This window comes from Thunnus maccoyii, chromosome 10, assembly GCF_910596095.1.
Source record: "Thunnus maccoyii chromosome 10, fThuMac1.1, whole genome shotgun sequence".
Classification (NCBI taxonomy): domain Eukaryota; kingdom Metazoa; phylum Chordata; class Actinopteri; order Scombriformes; family Scombridae; genus Thunnus; species Thunnus maccoyii.
In genome coordinates this window covers 2,039,074-2,059,844 of record NC_056542.1, presented here as the reverse complement: position 1 = coordinate 2,059,844, position 20,771 = coordinate 2,039,074, and the positions used below count along the sequence as shown (strand labels likewise).

General features: G+C 37.4%; 3 protein-coding genes across 3 annotated transcripts; all 3 read right to left on the bottom strand.

Moving 5' to 3' along the window:
* LOC121905992 (zinc finger protein 239-like) lies at positions 1–3,108 on the bottom strand. Its single transcript, XM_042424627.1, has 2 exons — positions 2,818–3,108; positions 1–1,811 (listed from the first exon to the last, which is right to left on the bottom strand). Exons 1-2 carry the CDS (start codon positions 2,987–2,989, stop codon positions 1,054–1,056), a joined length of 930 nt encoding a protein of 309 aa, XP_042280561.1. The 5' UTR covers positions 2,990–3,108; the 3' UTR covers positions 1–1,053.
* Positions 3,109–6,597: 3,489 nt separating this feature from the next.
* On the bottom strand, positions 6,598–12,064 carry LOC121905989 (zinc finger and SCAN domain-containing protein 2-like). Its single transcript, XM_042424623.1, has 2 exons — positions 11,794–12,064; positions 6,598–9,963 (listed from the first exon to the last, which is right to left on the bottom strand). Exons 1-2 carry the CDS (start codon positions 11,963–11,965, stop codon positions 8,927–8,929), a joined length of 1,209 nt encoding a protein of 402 aa, XP_042280557.1. The 5' UTR covers positions 11,966–12,064; the 3' UTR covers positions 6,598–8,926.
* Positions 12,065–14,687: 2,623 nt separating this feature from the next.
* On the bottom strand, positions 14,688–20,070 carry LOC121905375 (zinc finger protein 391-like). The gene is made up of 3 exons (XM_042423584.1): positions 20,061–20,070; positions 18,675–18,815; positions 14,688–16,236 (listed from the first exon to the last, which is right to left on the bottom strand). Exons 1-3 carry the CDS (start codon positions 20,068–20,070, stop codon positions 15,143–15,145), a joined length of 1,245 nt encoding a protein of 414 aa, XP_042279518.1. The 3' UTR covers positions 14,688–15,142.
* Between the last annotated feature and the right edge of the window lie 701 nt (positions 20,071–20,771).

Below are 20,771 nucleotides of genomic sequence, written 5' to 3'. Positions count from 1 at the left end.
TGAACAAATATGTTATTATTAATAAGATGCATTAACTACACCATGTAGTACATCATCTACAATTTGTGTGTCATCTTTAAAGAAGCAAACAAACATTTTATCTCAAGTTAAACCTGGAAATATTCAACATCAGAGAGCACATAATTCACTCACATTACCAATGTAATGTATGAAAAATGTATAAAATGTATAAAAAAATAAAATTCTTTTAACAGGTCAATCATTAACATTTGTAGAAACTATCTAACAGAATCCAACAGTTCAAGTTTAGAGAAGTGCTGAAAGTAAATGAAGAAATGCCAATCAGTAAATTAATTCACAACCATGCTCTGCTGGTTGTCTGTTATTATTTTAGCCAAGACAATTCAAATTTACTGGAACTTATTATAGAGTAAAATAAAACAGTGATGTCAGTCACTCTCAAATGTAAACTTAGACTTCATTTATAAATATCAAGTACTACTTGAAGTACGTGGATTATTCTGAAATACTTCATACATAAAGATTCTTGTTTTTTGAAACTATAACAATCGGCACCATGTTTGACCATTGACATCAAACCGCAACTTTGTCAATGAAATGCTGTTGCCAACAGTAAAATTAGTACTTACAGTAATGTGAAGAAAGAAAAAAAAAACAAGAGTTCAGTTTAACAAAACTTGATAGTGTTGTTGACAAGTTCCATGAAGATATTCTGACCTCTTCTTCATGGAGAATATTTTACATTCATTTACAAAGATATTGGTGAACACTGGCCTACAAGAATTTCAGATAAATTGTTTGTCCTGTTTATGGATTGTTTTTGTCAACATGTGCTGCCATTATGTGTTCTTGTGTGTTTTATCCATAATCACAACTGAATCCTCTGGAACGTTTCATAAACACAAGTCTACTTGCTTGTGTGAACTCTTATATGCTTTTCCAATTCAGACACATGACAGAATCTGTGTGTCAGAAGGTTCTTCTCATGTAGATTGTAAAGTCACCATAAATCTCTCCCGCATGCTTTGCAATTATGCAGCTTCTCATCTGAATGACTTCTTAAGTGCCTTTTCAAGTCTGACATCTGACAGAATCGTTTCCACCTCTGTGTGTTCTCATGTGGAACTTTAAGTGATGGCTACGTCTGAACTCTCTCCCACAAGTTTTGCAATGGTACGGCTTCTCACCTGTGTGGATCCATTTGTGCACTTTTAATGCGCCGAGCACAGAGAATTTCTTCTCACAAGTGTTACATGGATACGGTTTCTCCCCTGTGTGGACTCTCAGATGTGTCTGCAAATTGGAGTCCCACTTAAAAGCTTTCCCACAAGTCCAGCATTTTAAAGACTTTTTCCCTGTATTACTGTGAATCTTTAATTTGGTAGAGTTGTCTTCATTGTTAGTGTGATTTTTGCTTCTGTAACGTCTCTTCTTTAGTTTTGGCTCTGCTTTTCTAGTTGATCCTGAGTCTCCATGTTTGCCTCCTTTGTGATCTTGGCTCTCAGCTACATGAGAGTTGTGAGAGAGCAGCTGGTCGTCACTGTTTGGTTCTGGTTCCACAGAACTGTTAACTGACATGCTGACAACATGCAACATGCACAGAGTCTGATCTTCACTTTCATCACAAGTAGGAGTCAACATAAAGGTTTCTGTCTCCTGCCTCAGCACCGGCTGTTCTCCCTCCAGACTGGTGCAGAGTTTCATCTGTTCCTCTTTAATCTGTGAAGGCTCTGGGTCCTCTTGGTCCAGACTGGAGTTCCTCTCCAGGTCACAGAGCTGCTGGTCAGCGAGAATCTCCTCCTCCTTACAGACTTGTTGCTGTGGGAGCTCTGGAAGGACAAAGGGGAAAGGCTCAAGAGAAAATCTTGTACCATGTTCTGATAAGGCATCCTTTATAAAGGCTTTTTAAGCATTAATTAATGACTTAATTAATGGTTAATAAGTATTTTACTAATGCTTTATTAATCATTCATAAATAATTAGCCTAACATTAACAAAACTAACACATTAACACAATTACCCTTTATTAATGATTCATAATCACAACAGTAGGACTGCCGATGATTATGAATCATTAATAAAGGGTTAAATGACTTTCTGATGAGTCATCAGATCTTAGCAGTTATTAATAAAAGGTGAGTGTTACATATTTTTTTAGTCATCAGTAAGTGATTGGAGGCATCTTTCTAAAGAATTAGATAAAACAAATGTTATGGTGGTAAAGAAAAGGGGGATTTAATAATAAATGGTGTCTTATCAGAAAGTGGCACCAAAAATGCAGCCATCCAACGACGCTGAAGTCAGCTTCTGATTCAAGTTAAAGGGAAAAGTTGAGGGAAACATAAACCGTACGATGATAATTAGCAGCTGATTCCATGTTTTTGCACCACTTAACACTTGTCAAAATGTTTAATGTGAAACTTTTATTCTATTTGTGAAAACAGAAAAGGGAGATTCATTAAAACACGGTGAGTTGAAAGTCCACATTTGACAAGTGTAAGTTAAGTACAGAGGTTTTAGATCGGGACCTGGTCTAATGTGGTCTGGATGAAGAAGTGAAATAGCCCTTTCTTCTACCTTCCTTCATAAGCAAAATAAAGGTTTCTCAAATCTTAAAGTGGGTTTAAACAGTGTTAAGGCTTTTGCTACGATGTCTAACAGAAACAGAGAATCAACCGCTAAATACTTATTTCTTTTAACTTTCCCGCTCAAACCCGAATCAGAAGCTAACTTCAGTAGCCCAGCAAATAATTACAAGTATATATTTTAACCACTGCGGTGCTATATAAAGCTGATTATTCTGTTTTATTATAAAATAATTAGGGTTCTACAGACCTATTCTGTGTAACTTTATTTCAGGTTTCCAGACGATATCCAGCAGTATGCGTTGACGATCGATCTCTTTCTGGTACTCTGAGATAATTATTTGAAAAATTTGGAAGATTTCTTCAGCAGCAGCAGTTAGTCGCTCGTTGATGAACTCTCTCAAAAACTGAAGTGAGGACATTGTTGCTCAATTACGAGTAAGATGTCTCCGTGTCCTGCTGAGAGACCTCTTACAACCGTAAGACACCAACTGGCTAACGCGACTAGCTCCTGGGTTGTTTACTTCTTCTTCTTCCTCTTTAATGGCGAATTGCCGCCATTCGGAGCACTATCGCCACCAAGTGTTGAATTACATAGTTCTTGAATCCTTGTCATTAAACCGGTGCTTTGAAGATAAGAAATCATTTGTATAGAGTGTTTTCAAGTCCATGTGTTCAGTCCCTTTATGTTCCAGTTTATTTTTTAGCAGCTGTCTTGTATATTTGAGACAATGAAACAAGACGTGACCCACAGTTTCCATATGATTACAGCCATCACAAGTTCCAGTTAGATGCTTCCAGATGAGGTGTAGAGATGAATTTAGTTTTGTGTGTCCCAGTCTTATTCTACTGATCAGGCACTCATGTCTCCTGTTTTCCCCCTGCGGCCTTCCCCCTCCAACCTCTTGTTGAATACAATATAAATGCCTTCCTTGAGTATCCCTGTCCCATAGCTTTTGCCACTGTGTCTTAATCCTGTGCCATATGAAAGCCTTTGCCTCTATCTCGCCTACTGCTATTGCAACTTCTACATGGTTTCTATTTAATTTAATAATTTACAAATTATATATAAAGATTGCATAATGTCATAAAGGATATTCTGTCTGCATCTTCAAGAGGTATGCTTGAGACTAATCAGGGCTGCACTTGAGTCTGAGCAAAGCAGTATACACAAAAGGTTTGATTTCCTCTATCCACTGCAGGGTCAACAAGATTGCCATCATTTCAACTGTGTAAACAGATATATGGTCGGTAGTTCTGTTGTTCACCTTGACCTTTAACTCTGGGATTTAAATGCACTACTTGTTTTCCCAGTATCTGGATTTTTTTGACCCATCTGTAAATATTTGTACATATTGCCCATACCTCTCATGTAATACAGTGTTCACATAAGCCTGCAGATTAAATGCTTTTTTTACTTGAATGAACATGATCCAAAATTGAGAAATCAATAGATGGTTGAGGCAGTAGCCATGGTGGAATAGCTGGCATTAAAACAGTTTGACTAGTAGCCCAATCATTGCCTTCCAATTCCTTACTTATATCTGATATGATTGTACTGAAACTCTCCTTTTTGATTTTGCTACTTTCCCAAAAACTATCCACAACCTTTTTAGTGGGGTGTAATTCTTTATGACTTTGTAGATTTACCCAATAATTAGCCACTGCTATGGCAAGTCCCCAACTTCCACGTGGAGGGCTGACAACAGTGTTGATTCGACTGCCTCACAACACAACCGCAGTGCTTGAGCCCAAATTCTGTCTAATTTTTTGAAGGAGGTTTGAGTTGCCGATCCAAATATAATGCACACATACTCTAGAACTGATCTAATCAATGCTATATAGATATTTTTCATAGCTAGTGTATCAGCTCCCCAAACAGTATCTGTTAAGCATCTCATAATATTTAAGACTTTGTTACTTTTATCTTAGATTTTGTCTATATGAGTCTTCCATGTGAGCAATGCATCAAACCATAAACCTAAAAACTTGAACACTTTCTTTTTTTCCTAATAACTGATTATAAAGTTTCAGGCAAACATCATCATTTACTTTCTTTCTTGTAAAAAAACACTTTGAGATTTTTCTACAGATAATTTGAATCCTCACATTTGAGACCAGTTTTTAATTTCATTGATAGCTTCCTGAACTTTTTTTTTTTTTTTTTTAACATACTTTACATTTCTTCCCCTTTTCCAAATTGCCCCATTGTCTGCAAAAATTGATTTTCCAATATCTGGACTGACTTGCTTATATATATTATTTATTATGATTGAAAATAACAGAGGACTAATAATGCTGCCTTGAGGAGTACCATTGTCAACTAAATATTTCTCCGAAAAAGAATTCCCAACCCGAATCCGAATAGACCTGCCAAATAAAAAATCCTTTATCCAGTTATACATTTTGCCATCTACACCCATATTACCTAATTTTCTTAAAAGACTTTCCTTCCACATTATGTAATATGCCTTCTCTATATCAAAGAAAACAGCTGCTACCCCTTATTTATGCCCTCTTCTAAATCCACTCTGACATGGTGTAAATAAATAATTTTTCTTCATATGGTATGTTAAGATCATGTGTTTTTTCTGTTCCGCTTTTTGTCTCAGTGTCGTTTGTGGCTTATAACTAAGAAGCAGTAACTGCACAGAGGCTTTATGTCTTTAAACTAGAAATAAGAACCGTCTGCTGTGTCGGGTTGATATTTGCTCTCTCAATGATATTTTATGCCCTGATCTAAACCTCAAAATTGAAAATTCACTACATGAAAGGTTAGAGGTACTTGCACTAGAATTTATCCATTTTGTGCAGTTTTAGATATCCATTGCACAAAGAATTCAATTACTTTTTATTGTACAATTATTTCACAGCAGTCTTTTTTTTTTTTTTTTGCTAATTAGCATAGTTACGTTGAAGCTTCAATCTTCTCCTACAGTTGAAACTCCTTGGTTTAAGGCAGCATTCCAACCAGAGTAAAAGATTTACATCTTGACCTGTAAACCTGCACAGTTCATCACTATAACTAGAGGGACACTCACACAACATTAATGTGTTATTTTTTAAGACATGGCCTAAAAAATGAACATAATTTGCTTATAACTTTATGATTTCTTGTGGTCACAACCAAGCAGATGGTTGTGGATTTTAGGAGGACCACGGCTAGGATAAACACCATTTCCATTCTTGGAGAAGAGGTGGAGGGATACCAATACCTTGGAGTCCTCCTCAACAACAGATTGGACTGGAAATGCAACACAGAGGCTTTCTACAGGAAGGGACAGAGCAGACTCTACTTTTTGAAGAAGCTTATGTCCTCTAATGTGTTCAGTAAGATGTTGCAAATCTGTTACCGGCAATATTCTTCACTGCTATCTGCTGGGGCAGCAGTATCAGAGCCAGAGACACTAACAAACTGAACATATATACTATTATCATATGTATATACACTCAGTAAATGGTCAATTATAGTTATGGTTATATCTATAGTCTGCATTTTATTTTTAATTATTCTATTTAATTTTATATGATTTCATTTCATTTGATTTATGTCAAGTGGCTGCTGTAACACTTTAATTTCCCTTTGGGATTAATAAAGTCATCTATCTATCTATCAATGAGTCTGGTAGACTTGTATTATCACCTCATGAAGCACAGTGATATCAAAATAAACACACGAGATGAGATTAAAAAAACAAACATTTTGTCTGTTTGTTTCAGCATTTATTGTATGAAGTACTAACACTTAATGTTACTGTCACTTTAGATTCATATTTTGATCATCTGTAAAGTACTGTCTGTATATACTGTTATCATATGTATATACATTGAGTAAATTATTCAAGTATCAATCTACACTCAATTCTAACATTGTGCAGCTTACTACCTCATCAATATCAACCTGCCTTGAACTAATGTACAGTGTACTATAGCATATTAACATCATTGAGCAGTGTATACTCAGTAAATTGAAATACCTGCCTCACTTTCAGTTTTCCTGATCATCCAATCAATTAAATTAAGAATATCAGTCTGAAAAGCCATCATGAAAAAATATTGTATTGTTGATAAAAATGCATTGACTACACCATGTAGTACATCATCTACAGTCTCTGTGTGTCATCTCTAAAACAGCAAACAACAAACATTTTTATCTCAAGTCAAACAAGGAAAAAAATACATTGAAAATAAAAACTGCAGACAAGAAGACTCTAGTCGGCAATATGAAAACTTAAGTGAGCCAACAGCAGTCGAGGTTTCCTCTGTTTCATCAGAGATCTCATAATCCAAAAAAAAAAATCTTTTAACAGGTCAATCATTAACATTTATAGAAACTATCCAACAGAATCCAACAGTTCAAATTTAGCGAAGTGCTGAAAGTAAATAAATAAATGCCAATCAGTTGTCTGTTATTATTTTAGCCAAGACAAATTAAAATTTACTGGGACTTATTATAGAGTAAAATAAAACAGTTTTGTCATTCACTCTCACATGTAAACTTAGGCTTCATTTGTAAATAATATCAAGTACTACTTGAAGTACAGTATGTGGATTATTCTGAAATACTTTGTATGTAAAGATTCTTGTTTTTGGAAACTATAACAATCAGCACCATCTTTGACCATCGACACCAAACCGTAACTTTGTCAATGAAATGCTGTTGCCAACAGTAAAATTATTTATTTGCACAAAGGTTATAGCTTATCCAAAGTCCTCCCCTTCATTTCAACACATCATAAAAACATACTGAGTCATAAAACAATATAACATCAAACAAAAAAAACATGTATTGCAAAAAAACAAGAGAAAAAGAAAGAAAAGAAGAAATAATCAAAACAGAAATTTGAACACTTTAAATGTGCAAGAGGTGTAATACAGACCCAGTCGCACAAAATTCTATTTAGATAAAAGATATTTTTTTAAAACATGTTTATAACATTATTAAAGAAGATGACGACTTCAAAGTTGTACTTAGTGAATTCCAGAGATGAGGACCTCTAAATTTGATAAAAAAATTGATGATTGGAAGTGCGACAGCAAGGTAAATGAAAGTCCTTTGATCGCCTCATTGCATAAGAGTGAATGTCTGACGATAAAAGGAAAAAATTATGAAATGTATCTGGAAGGTTTTGCCTGTGATATATGAATTTGAACAGAAACACACAGGTTAGAAGAGTATTTACAGAATAAATTGACAAAAATTCAAATTTCCTAAATAAAAGGTGCAGATGGCTCTTGGTTGGTGGAGTTTGAAATCATTCTTAAAACTCTTTTTTAGATTAAAATAAATTGTGAAGGATATGTAGCAGCCCAAACAATAATACAATAATTCATATATGGATAGATTAGACTATAATACAAAGTTAAATAAGAAGAAGGATGAATCATTTTCATTGACCTTTAGCAAACATGTTCAATATGTTTTGTCCAAGTTAGTCTTTCATCTACAATAACGCCTAAGAATTTAGTAACTGGGACTGGGAAGATATTGGTGAACACTTACCTACAAGAGTTTCAGCTCAAATGTTTGTCCTGTTTATGGATTGTTTTTGTTGACATGTGCTGCCATTATGTGTTCTCGTGTATTTGATCCATGATCACAACTGAATCCTCTGCAACATTTCTTATATGCTTTTCCAGTTCAAACACAACAGAATCTTTTCTGTGTTGCAGCAGGTTCACCACAAATCTCTCTCGCATGTTTTACAATTATGCAGCTTCTCATCTGAATGAATTCTTATGTGCCTTTTCAAATACCAACTTCATATTTTGTCTATTTACTAATTAAAACACGCTCCTTCCAGTGGTATGATTATTTTTATGGTAGACCTTGTCATACATGGGCAATATGCACTTGAAATATCGGTGTGAAATCACTTTTTCCAGTTTTTACTGCCTCATGAATCAGAAATTTACATTTCATTCAGACATGCACTGACTTGCCAAAAAAGTACTATAACATGAGTATCATATCTCAAAATTTACTCTGATGTGGTTCAGTGTGAAGATATAGTGCTCCAAAGCACAAAAGAATTTTTTTATACAATTTCCAGCAAGCCATAATTTGTCAAATATGCAACTGTTGGCCAACTATTTTACAAGTTAAAGACATATAATAGTGCAGAACAATCCCTGAAAATTTCAAGCATCTAGCATGAATAGTTCAAACGTAATGATTAATTTTGCAGGCCATGGCTCCTTTTTAAAGCCTCCACATTTCAGAAACAGAAAAAGATACCAGCCGAAAATTTTGCACACTAGTTGTTGGGTGCAATGACATAATTTACACAGTATGTATGAAGCAAATCAATGATGGTCAGTCGGGAATTTTTTCTAAAACCTGTTGATTTGATCTGGAATTACCCAGAATCTTCTCCCATTGCGTGCTTTCTCATGTGGTACTTCAAGTTATGTCTACGTCTGTACTCTTTCCCACAAGTTGTGCACTTGTACGGCCTCTCACCTGTGTGGACTCTCATATGCACTTTTAATGCGCCCGAATCATTGAATCTTTTCTCACAAGTGTTACATGCGAACGGCTTCTCTCCTGTGTGTGTTCTTATATGTCTTTTCACTGCTGTCATGTCACGAAATCTTCTCCCACAAGTGGTACATGGGTATGGTTTCTCACCTGTGTGGACTCTCATATGCGCATTTAATGCGGCCAGCTCAGAGCATCTTTTCTCACAAGTGTTACATGCGAACGGCTTCTCTCCTGTGTGTGTTCTTATATGTCTTTTCATTGCTGTCATGTCACTAAATCTTCTCCCACAAGTGTTACATGCGTACGGCTTCTCACCTGTGTGGACTCTCAGATGTCTGTTCAAGTTGGAGTTCCACTTAAAAGATTTCCCACAAGTGTCACACTTTAAGGACTTTTTCCCTGTATCAGTATTACTGTGAATCTTTAATGTGGTAGAGTTGTCTTCATTGTTAGTGTGATTTTTTCTTCTGTGACGTCTCTTCTTTAGTTTTGGCTCTGCTTTTCTAGTTGATCCTGAGTCTCCATGTTTGCCTCCTTTGTGATCTTGGCTCTCAGCTACATGAGAGTCGTGAGGGAGCAGCTGGTCGTCACTGTTTGGTTCTGGTTCCACAGAACTTTGAACTGACATGCTGACAACATGCTCTTCCTCTGCTTCACTCTGAGTTTCATCAGGACTCAAGTCCAGAGTCTGATCTTCACTTTCATCACAAGTAGGAGTCAACATAAAGGTTTCTGTCTCCTGCTTCAGCACCAGCTGTTCTCCCTCCAGACTGGTACAGAGTTCCTCCTGTTCCTCTTTAATCTGTGGAGGCTCTGGGTCCTCTTGGTCCAGACTGGAGTTCCTCTCCTGGTTACAGAGCTGCTGGTCAGCGAGAACCTCCTCCTCCTTACAGACATGTTGCTGTGGGAGCTCTGGAAGGACAAAGGGGAAAGGCTGAAGAGAAAATCTTGTACCATGTTCTGATAAGGCATCCTTTATAAAGGGTTTATAAGCATTAATTAATGATTCATTAATGGTTAATAAATAATTTATTAATGCTTTATTAATCATTCATAAACCATTAACTAACAAAACTAACACATTAACAAAATTACCCTTTATTAATCATTCATAATCATTTACAACTGCAGGACTTCTGATGATTATGAATCATTAATAAAGGGTTAAATTACTTTCTGATAAGTTATCAGGTGTATTGATAAAGGGTGATGCTTCAAATATTCTACGTAGTGGTGTAACTGAACGTAGTTGATACGTGATCCATACAGATCACCCATCACGGTTCGGCATGTATGTGAACCGCAGATTAACCGTCAAATTTAATGTCTCATTTAAGACAAAGTAAACAAACTGCTGTAGCTACAAGACATGGACAGACAGCGTCTCACTAACAGGGATTTTGAAGAGCAACGACCAAACCAGCATCTAACGGGTCTGAAGTGACATTTTCAGGTATGTTTACACGCCGTTTAACGTGCTGCAGCTGAGCGGCTAATTAGCTATTTAGCTGCTAACTGACGTTGCACTGGCGGAGCACTTCTCCCCGATTAAAGTTTGGTAACTCGTTCAACAAGCTGAACTGCAGGACAAGACGTGCAGTGCCGCCGCTCCGCATACGCAGAGTACACAGAGCGCGCGGGGCCTCAAGTACCAGGCGGGGGCCCCCAAAATTAAGGTTGATAAAAATGTCATGATAATTATCACATTATACATTTTAACACAAATTGAAAAAATATATAAATTAGTTATGGACAGGCCCACCGTTGGTTTTTTCATTGTATGTACCCTATCACTCAATTCAGGCAAATTAGATGTTTTTACCTAATATATAAAAAGAGTCGGCTACTTCCGGTTTAGCCCTCCGGCTAACTTGAATGGGGATAAAACAATTCAATCATGCGGCTCTTCTAGGCTTTTGAAATGTGATCGGACCAAACGGATTTAATTCTGATAGTGAGACACGCCATTTCGCGGCGGTTGTGACGCTCAGAAAAATGTATCCGCTGATTTACAGACATCTCTTTCACAATGTAAGTCTATTGGAAAAAGTCTTTTTGGGCCAGTATGCACCACGTGACGTTGTAATTACACGGTTTGGCCGCTATGTCATACTGGCTTCAAAGCCTGGCGCTCTTCCTGTATCCAGTTCTCTTTATACATCCATGCAGCAACAGGGGAACTTAACTCTCTCAGCCTCCTCTATTCATTCTCTATGGTAGTTCTTATCTCTATGGGTGTAACCCCCCCTCCCACCACAATGTAGGTTACAATGGCAGAGTGGCGCTGTCCGTATTTCTGCTCGTTAACTCTGCAGGAAGTGAAGACTGCAGAAGCAGCGATTCAAAGTTTGTGACTAACTTGACTGACAACTTTATCCAAAATATGAGATATTCGGGTCTTGTTATGTTTGTGGTGAATGAAACTTGCCAGCCAAAGTTTCAGCCTAGTAAGGCTCATTGAGAGCTATATGCGTTCGTGTGTGGATGAGGCCAAACTATACAACCTCACTTTGCTGTGTGTTGAGCGGGACATGAACACTAATAAGGACAGGGAAGGAAAATGGAGAATCACCCGCTTAATGTGATTATTTATGTTTCCCTTAACTTTTCCCTTTACTTCGAATCAGAAGCTAACTTCAGTAGACATCCGAACAAATAATTACAAGTGTATATTTTACCACTGCGGCGGTACATAAAGCTGATTATTCTGTTTTATGTTAAACGAATGAAGGTTTTACAGACCTATTCTGTTTAACTTTATCTCAGGTTTCCAAACGATATCCAGCAGTATGCGCTGACGGTTGATCTCTTTCTCGTACTCTGAGATAGTTTCTTGAAAAACTCGGAATATTTCTTCAGCAGCAGCAGTTAGTCGCTCGTTGATTGACTCTCTCAAAAACTGAATTGAAGACATTGTTGTTTAATTACAAGTAAGATGTCTCCGTGTCCTGCTGAGAGACTTCTTCCACGCGCAGGACATCACGAAGCTAACAGGACCCCCCCCCCAATGCAGGGTTTTTTTAAATTCTCCAATTGTTTCCACCCAAGCAGGTAGCCAATGCGGAAGTGCCTTAAACCTGCATTCTTTCTAATGGCCATCAGGGGGCGACTCCACTGGTTGCAAAAGGAAATGAGATTGTATGGAAGTCTATGAGAAAATGACCCTACTTCTCATTTGATTTCTTACCTCAGCAAACTCTTTCCCAATGAGTTTATGGTCTCACTCGCTAGTTTCAAGTCTTCATCAATACAGCATGATGTTCATTTTGTAAATTATGGTCCCATTTAAAGTAAAATAGGTGATAAAATAGCAGGTAAAAATGAGGTGAGGCCGAGACTAACCCTTCTACAATTGCAAGAGAGAAAACAATTCCCCACTTAACCTACCGTTTATGAATTGAAGTTGAGAAACAATATTGATTGAATCGGGCTTAATTTATACCAAATAAGTAACTTGGCTTGTCCACATTGCTAATTGATAGCCTACCTGATTATAACCGGCCGTATACATACATTCTGCATATGTACAACCACAGTGGTTCAGAAAGTTTTTGGAGGCCATTCTTTGCTCTCCTCAGCCACCAGAGTTCAAAATTAACTGCACAAATTGATCCACCCTGTACAAATGGACTGTCCCAAATAGGGACTGCAGGACTTTTACTTGTGATGGAGTATTTTTACATGGTTGTATTGGTACTTTTACTTAAGTAAAGGATCTGTATACTTCTTCCACCACTGTTATTCAGCCTACATTTAATTCATTTCAGGCGTAAGATGTTAACAAATTTGCGATCGTTGCTTAAACGTTTTATTGAACTTAATAAGTCTACTGAAGGTGAAAATGCCTCACAAATGCGAATATAGACCAACAGCAGAGTTGTTATTGTGTGGGACATAAAAATCCTGTCAGCGGCAGCCTGAGTAACACAGAGACACACAGACAGGTGAGCTACAGTCTCTCAGGTGAGCTCTGATGTCATCGTGAAAGATCTAGCCATGAGTTCAAGGAGTTGAATGAAACAGCTTTAGTTTTGAACTATGATGTGGTGACTCTGTCATGTAGATTTGTTAATTTGTTGTATTAACAAATCTACAGAGCTACAGAATCCCACATTAGGTTTGAACATGACTGACCTGAGATTTATTGTTGAACGCCATTATAAGGCAAGGCAAGTTTATTTGTATATCACATTTCAACAACAAGGCGATTCAAAGTGCTTTACATAGAGCATAAAAGGCATTAAAACAGAATATAAAAACAATAAAAAAGTGTTACATTTGGAAATAAAAAAGAAGCTAAAAAGGGAATAAGACATAAAACAAGAGAATAAAAGTAACAGTGCAGTGTAAAATATTAAACCTTAATGTGGTTTAATAAAAGGCAGCAAACAGAAAAGTCTTAAACTGCTGAGAGTCGCAGCAGATCTGCAGTTTTCTGGGAGTTCGTTCCAGATATGTGGAGCATAAAAACTGAAAGCTGCTTCACCATGTTTGGTTTTTTACTCTGGAGACAGAAAGCAGACCTGATCCCAGACCACCTGAGAGGTCTGGATGGTTCATAATGTAGCAGCAGACCAGAAACCATTTAGTGTTTTATAAACCAACAGCAATATCTTCAAGTCAATTCTTTGACAGACAGGAAGCCAGTGTAAAGATCTTTTTAGATTTTTTTAGGGAGACCTGTAAAGACAGCGTTACAGTAGTCAAGTCTACTGAAGGACAAGTTTTTCCAAATCCTGCTGAGACATAAAGTCCTTTGATTCTTGATATATTCTTCAGGTGGTAGTAGCCTGACTTTGTAATTGTCTTAATAAGTCAATTTTAAATATAAATTTTCAGATTCATTTCAATAAAATCAAATGTAAACATATGTTTAAAATCAGAGGAAAAAATAACGATATAAGTCCTGTTTTAGCTCTTCATCATTTTTCTCACACATTTACCCAGATGGCATGCTCCATTCAAATCTATTAAAATAAGAAACTGGGAAAATTCTTGGTTTTCTCAAACAAATTATCACAAGCTATACGCTGTAGAGCTAAAGCCTGGTCAGCTCTGCTCTCCATCAATCCCAATCTCCACAGTGTATTCCTCTTCTGAACCAGCAGAGGGAGCCTTCCCTGCTCTGTCCTCTGTATTCAATGCACTTGTAAGTATGAACATCAGACAGTGAGCTGCTGAAGACAATCTCAGTCCTCATCTCCTGAGCCTTAGTGCTCCTTGTATCACTACATGCATTGCCCATATATTTAATCTAACACTAAGTACTGGTAAGACACCAGTGGTACGGAAGACAGCTCAGGTCGTCCCACTGCACAAAGGTGGACGCACTGATAACATGAACACTTATCATCCAATATCTTGCGAAGATCCTTGTAACTCTAGTTTACAGGTAACTTTGTGTTTATCTAGGCTATAAATGAATGGAATTATGAGTTTTTATAGTGCACAACTCCAACATGAAATTATTTGTCCAGTGACATAACTCATAGTACAGCAGATATAATAATAGGGAAATAGTCCTCCTTGTTGGCCACACAAGAGTTACAATTAGAATTATGATTGTTAGTAGTCTTAATTACGAGTATAGGTCTTTGAAGGTTAAGTGACTGATATGCAAGCACAAGAAAACACAATTTGATTACATACACATTTCTTACTAATACTAAAGCTACAAGTACTAAACACTACAACATTTTACAGACACTGGTACACACGGCTATGGCTAGTGAATGATGCAGAGTTATCTATTGTGTAGTTGGTATGAGAGACCTTATAAACAGATGAGATGACTGTTACTTGAGAAGCAGTGAATCAAATCAACAGTACAACAACTTAGTTTTGAATTGCCAATTGAAATTGCAAATCATGAAAGCACGAGGGTTTAAACAAGTTGATGAAGGTTTTACACGAATACTTAAAACTTGATACCTCGGCTTGATCCTCAACTCATGACTCTAGATTCTGAGGTTTCACCTCCTATTGTTCTGAGTCACATCTTCAGACTAGCAAAATGCAAGCTTTCCACCGGCATGGCAGATGGCATTTCACAGCTTTTTTTTGTTTGTTTGTTTTTTTTTTTTTTTTTAAATTAGCATAGTTTCGTAGAAGCTTCACTCTTCTCCTTCAGTGGAGACTCCTTGGCATGACGCCTAGAATCTTCTTGCATTGCGTGCTTTCTCATGTGGTTCTTGTAGTTATGTTTACGTCTCAGCTCTTTCCCGCAAGTTGTGCACTTGTACGGATTCTCACCTGTGTGGACTCTCATATGCAATTTTAAATGCTCCGCCACAGTGAATCTTTTCTCACAGATGTTACATGGGTACGGCCTCTCACCTGTGTGGACTCTCATATGCACTTTTAATGCGCTCGAATCATTGAATCTTTTCTCACAAATGTTACATGCAAACGGCTTCTCTCCTGTATGTGTTCTTATATGTCTTTTCACTGTTGTCATGTCACTAAATCTTCTCCCACAAGTGGTACATGGGTATGGTTTCTCACCTGTGTGGACTCTCATATGCGCATTTAATGAGGATGGCGCACGGAATCTTTTCCCACAGGTGTCGCATGGGTACGGCTTCTCACTTGTGTGGACTCTTAAATGCCATCTCAATTTTTCGATCACAGAGAATCTTTTCCCACAAGTGTCGCACTCGAAGGACTGTTCCCCTGTATCAGTATTTCTGTGAATCTTTATTGTGGTAGAGTTGTCTTCATTGTTAGTTTGATTTTTTTTTCTGTGAGGTCTCTTCTTTAGTTTTGGCTCTGCTTTTCTAGTTGATCCTGAGTCTCCATGTTTGCCTCCTTTGTGATCTTGGCTCTCAGCTACATCAGAGTTGTGAGGGAGCAGCTGGTCGTCACTGTTTGGTTCCGGTTGCACAGAACTTTTAACTGACATGCTGACAACATGCTCTTTCTCTGCTTCTCTCTGAGTTTCATCAGGACTCAAGTCCAGAGTCTGATCTTCACTTTCATCACAAGTAGGAGTCAACATAAAGGTTTCGGTCTCCTGCTTCAGCACCAGCTGTTCTCCCTCCAGACTGGTGCAGAGTTCCTCCTGTTCCTCTTTAATCTGTGGAGGCTCTGGGTCCTCTTGGTCCAGAATGGAGTTCCTCTCCTGGTTACAGAGCTGCTGGTCAGCAAGAACCTCCTCCTCCTTACAGACATGTTGCTGTGGGAGCTCTGGAAGGACAAAGGGGAAAGGCTCAAGAGAAAATCTTGTACCATGTTCTGATAAGGCATCCTTTATAAAGGCTTTGTGAGCATTAATTAATGACTTAATTAATGGTTAATAAGTATTTTACTAATGCTTCATGAATTATTTATAAACAATTAACATTAACAACCATAATACAGGAACAAAATTACCCTTTATTAATGATTCATAATCATTTACAACTGCAGGACTTCTGATGATTATGAATCATTAATAAAGGGTTAAATTACTTTCTGATAAGTTATCAGGTGTATTGATAAAGGGTGATGCTTCAAATATTCTACGTAGTGGTGTAACTGAACGTAGTTGATACGTGATCCATACAGATCACCCATCATGGTTCGGCATGTATGTGAACCATCATGCCTCATATTGCGCTTTAATTGAACCATTAAGATTTGAATATTTTACATATTATAAGATTTTCTTTAAACATTGGACATCTTGAATGTTGTTTTCATTTAAGACCATGGGCAAAAGTTCCTTGCATTAAGTGTATTACAGAACAACAAAAGGTAAAGTTATATTTGTGTCCATTTTTTTTTATTTTTTTGCTGATGTACAAGGCATTAGTAAATTATTTATTAACCATCAATTAAGCCATTAATTAATGCTTATAAACTGTTTATAAATAGTGTCTTATCAGAAAGTGGCACCAAAAATGCAGACATCTGACGACGCTGAAGTTAGCTTCTGATTTACAGTTTCTGAATCAGGTTTAGGGGAAAAGTTAAGGGAAACATATCCTGTATGATGATAATTAGCAACTGATTCTCTGATTTTGCACCACTTAACACATGTGAAAAAGTGTTAGACATCATTACAAATGTCTTAACGCTGTTTAAAACCAATTTATGATATGTTAAACCTTTATTTAATTAGTGAAAAGAAAAACAGAAAGCGATTTCACTGATATTTTTTCATTCAGACAGCATTACACCAGGTCCAGATTAAAAACCACTATACATAGATTAACAAGGAAACTCCAGAGACTCATTAAAACACAGTGATTTGAAAGTCCAGATTTGACAAGTCTAAATTTTGTGGTTTTTGTGAAGAAAGCCCAACACGCACACACACATATGTTGAATTACACCAGCCACTTTCTTTCTTTGGCACTGATTTTGCACTATTTATAGACAATATTCTGTATTCTGTGTCCTGTAATCATCATGTATACTTCTTAAATTATTACATTTATTATATACCCTACTTGGCACACAGTGCCAATCCCATATTTTAAATAAGACCTATTTATTGGAAATACCACAAAAACGTACAGTACTGTTTGCAGGAAAAGACTATAATTGCACTCAAACACATTCAGCAGAACCAACACAAGACATGACTATGGCTGACCAGAGTATAGGCCTATCTGCTTTTAGTGATTATATACGGAAGTAATAATAAGGTGCTTGAACTTAATCTTTGATCTAGACCTGGTCTACTGTGGTCTGGATGGAGAAATGTGAAATCGCCCTTTTTATTTTCATGGGCAAAACAAAGGTTTCACTAATTTGAAAGTGGGTTTAAACAATGTTAAAGCTTTTGCTACGATGTTTAATATGATTTTTCAAAAGTGTAAATGGTGCAAAAACGGAGAAGCAGCCGCTAAATATCATTATTTATGTTTCCCTTAACTTCTAAGCAGAAGCTAACTTCAGCGTCGTAGACACCCGAAAAAATAATTACAAGTATATATTTTAACCACTGCGGTGCTATATAACGCTGATTATTCAGTTTTATGTTAAAATAATTAAGGTTTTACAGACATATACTGTGTAACTTTATTTCAGGTTTCCAAACGATATCCAGCAGTCTGCGCTGGCCTGTGTTAATTTTAATACGCAAAATAAAAGTTTCACAAATCTGAAAGTGGGTTTAAACAGTGTTAAGCCTTTATACTACGATGTCTAATATGACGCGTAATTTCACGCGTGTAAATGGTGCAAAAACGGAGAATCACCCGCTTCATATGATTATTCATGTTTCCCTGAACTTTCCCCGAAACTTCGAAGCAGAAGCTTACTTCAGCGTCGTAGACACTCGAACAAATAATTACAAGCATATATTTTAATTTAACATAAAGCTGATTATCCTGTTTTATGTTAAACGAATGAAGGTTTTACAGACCTATTCTGTGTAACTTTATTTCAGGTTTCCAAAAGATATCCAGCAATATGCGCTGACGGTTGATCTCTTTCTCGTATTCTGAGATAGTTTCTTGAAAAACTCGGAATATTTCTTCAGCAGCAGCAGTTAGTCGCTCGTTGATCGACTCTCTCAAAAACTGAACTGAAAACATTGTTGTTTAGTTACGAGTTATGTCTCCGTGTCCTGCTGAGAGACTTCTTCCAAGCACAGACACCAAGCAGATAACACGACTAGGTCCTTTGTCATTTACTTCCGCTGGGTGTTACACTCTTAAGTTCCGACAGCGGGATCTCGGTTTTTCGGTTCCGCTTGCTGTGATCAGAGCCGTTGGTTGTAGCTATCGTGGAGATGGCGGCATCGTAAAAAGGACAGGAGCAGAAAAGGAATGGGGCTGATGAGAATATTTGCATGAACAAGAAACGGGTTTTTAGCATTGATTGTCATAAATTCTGCTGTTGAAATACAGGAGAAGTTAGAAAGAATCAAGATGGTGCTGGACACTGCCAGGAGATACTTGAATGTTGTGGACATATCTGAAGATTTAGATATTACACTGAGGGAAGGATTTGCACCAACTCAGACAGTTGGGTCTGGGTTATACAATGGAAAATGTCAAGAATAGGATCCCTTTGGGTGAACACTGTAAATAGTTTGGACTTGTGAAGCTGTTACGATCCAGCTAGTTTCATGATACCAGACAATCAGAGATCTCCGCCTACTGAAGTCTGGGGATTTCTAAATGCACAGTAACTGCTTGAACAGCGCTGAACAAACAAACCTGCCTCCCTTACATCTGTCAAGGACACAACTAACCGGAAATGATGCTCCTCCCCCCTCATTCTCCTCCACAGTGAACTGTCACCGCCCCAATATGAAGGGCCGCCCTAAAGACTTTGGAGTGATTCTGCAATGCAGGGTTTTTTTTTAAAACTCTCCAATTGTTTCCACCTTCCGGTAGCTCCCGGTCTGAAAAGTGAAGCCAATGCATAAGTGCCTTAAACCTGCATTCTTTCTAATGGCCAGCAGGAGGCGACTCCACTGGTTGTAGAAAGAAGTCAGATTGTATGGAAGTCTATGAGAAAATGACCCTACTTCTCATTTGATTTATTACCTCAGTAAACTGTTTCCTAATGAGTTTATGGTCTGAATCACTACTTTCAAGTCTTCTTCAATACAGCATGATGTTCATTTTGTAAATTATGGTCCCATTTAAATTAAAATAGATGATAAAGCAGCGTATGCTTTAAGGTGTCCACGCTGTCATCCAAATATGGTCACTTCTCATCACCTCTGGCTCCAAAAAACCAAGATGGCAATGGTCAAAATGCCAAACACAAGGGTTCAAAACAGGAATCCACAAACCTATGGTTCCAAACATGGCTACAAGGTCAGCAGGTGGACAAAAAATTATGCTGCAATGGGTGCTACAACTTGAGAAGCAAATATAGGCTAAACCAGTTCAAAAGAGCCACTATAAAATAATAATTTATTTTATAGTAGAATTTATAAATTCAAATGTTTGTTGGTGGGTTTTTGTTTTTTGCGATTGCAGATCTCTCTGAATTAACCACAGCTATCCTTTGTATTTTTGTGCTGTTTTATCTCTCTAGTTTCAGTAATATGAACAGTAACTTACCTCTGTGCATTTCAAACTGTTTCATATCAATAAAAATTGCATCCTTTCGGTACAGCAATGGCTTTCATTTCATTTCAGGTGCTCTGTGAAATTTGTATGTGTTAAGATGACAGAAAATACCCTGTTGACACGTCCATTTTGAATGTCTTAAGGCGTTCAAAATGCACTTGTAAGTTTGAACATCAGACAGTGAGCTGCTGAAGACAATCTCAGTCCTCATCTCCTGAGCCTTAGTGCTCCTTGTATCACCACTTGCATTACCCATATATTTAATCTAACACTCATTACTGGTAAGACATCAGTGGTACGGAAGGCAGCTCAGGTCGTCCCACTGCACAAAGGTGGATCCACTGATAACATGAACACTTCTCATCCAATATGGTAAATGGTAAATTGACTGTACTTGTATAGTGCCTCTCTAGCCTTTTGACCACTCAAAGCGCTTTTTACACTACGACTCACATTCACCCATTCATATGCTGAATGGGTACAGGGGATACCATGCAAGGTCCCAACCTGCCTATCAGTATGTGATGGCATAGCCAGGGTTAAGTATCTTGCCCAAGGACACTTCGACATGTGGACAGGAGGAGCCGGGAATCGAACCACCAATCTTCTGATTAGTGGATGACTTGCTCTACCTACTGAGCCACAGCCGCCCTTATCTTCGCAAATCTTTGTAAATCTTGCGAAGATCCTTGTAACTCTAGT

Bases quoted from the DNA above. Each gene is read 5' to 3' on its own strand.
- LOC121905992 (XM_042424627.1), bottom strand. From the start codon at position 2,989: ATGTCCTCACTTCAGTTTTTGAGAGAGTTCATCAACGAGCGACTAACT. The intron at 1,812-2,817 runs GTCTGTAGAACC...TTGTCCTTCCAG, and splicing joins AATAAAGTTACACAGAATAG to AGCTCCCACAGCAACAAGTC.
- LOC121905989 (XM_042424623.1), bottom strand. From the start codon at position 11,965: ATGTCTTCAATTCAGTTTTTGAGAGAGTCAATCAACGAGCGACTAACT. The intron at 9,964-11,793 runs GTCTGTAAAACC...TTGTCCTTCCAG, and splicing joins GATAAAGTTAAACAGAATAG to AGCTCCCACAGCAACATGTC.
- LOC121905375 (XM_042423584.1), bottom strand. The intron at 16,237-18,674 runs GTAAATGACAAA...TTGTCCTTCCAG, and splicing joins GAGTGTAACACCCAGCGGAA to AGCTCCCACAGCAACATGTC.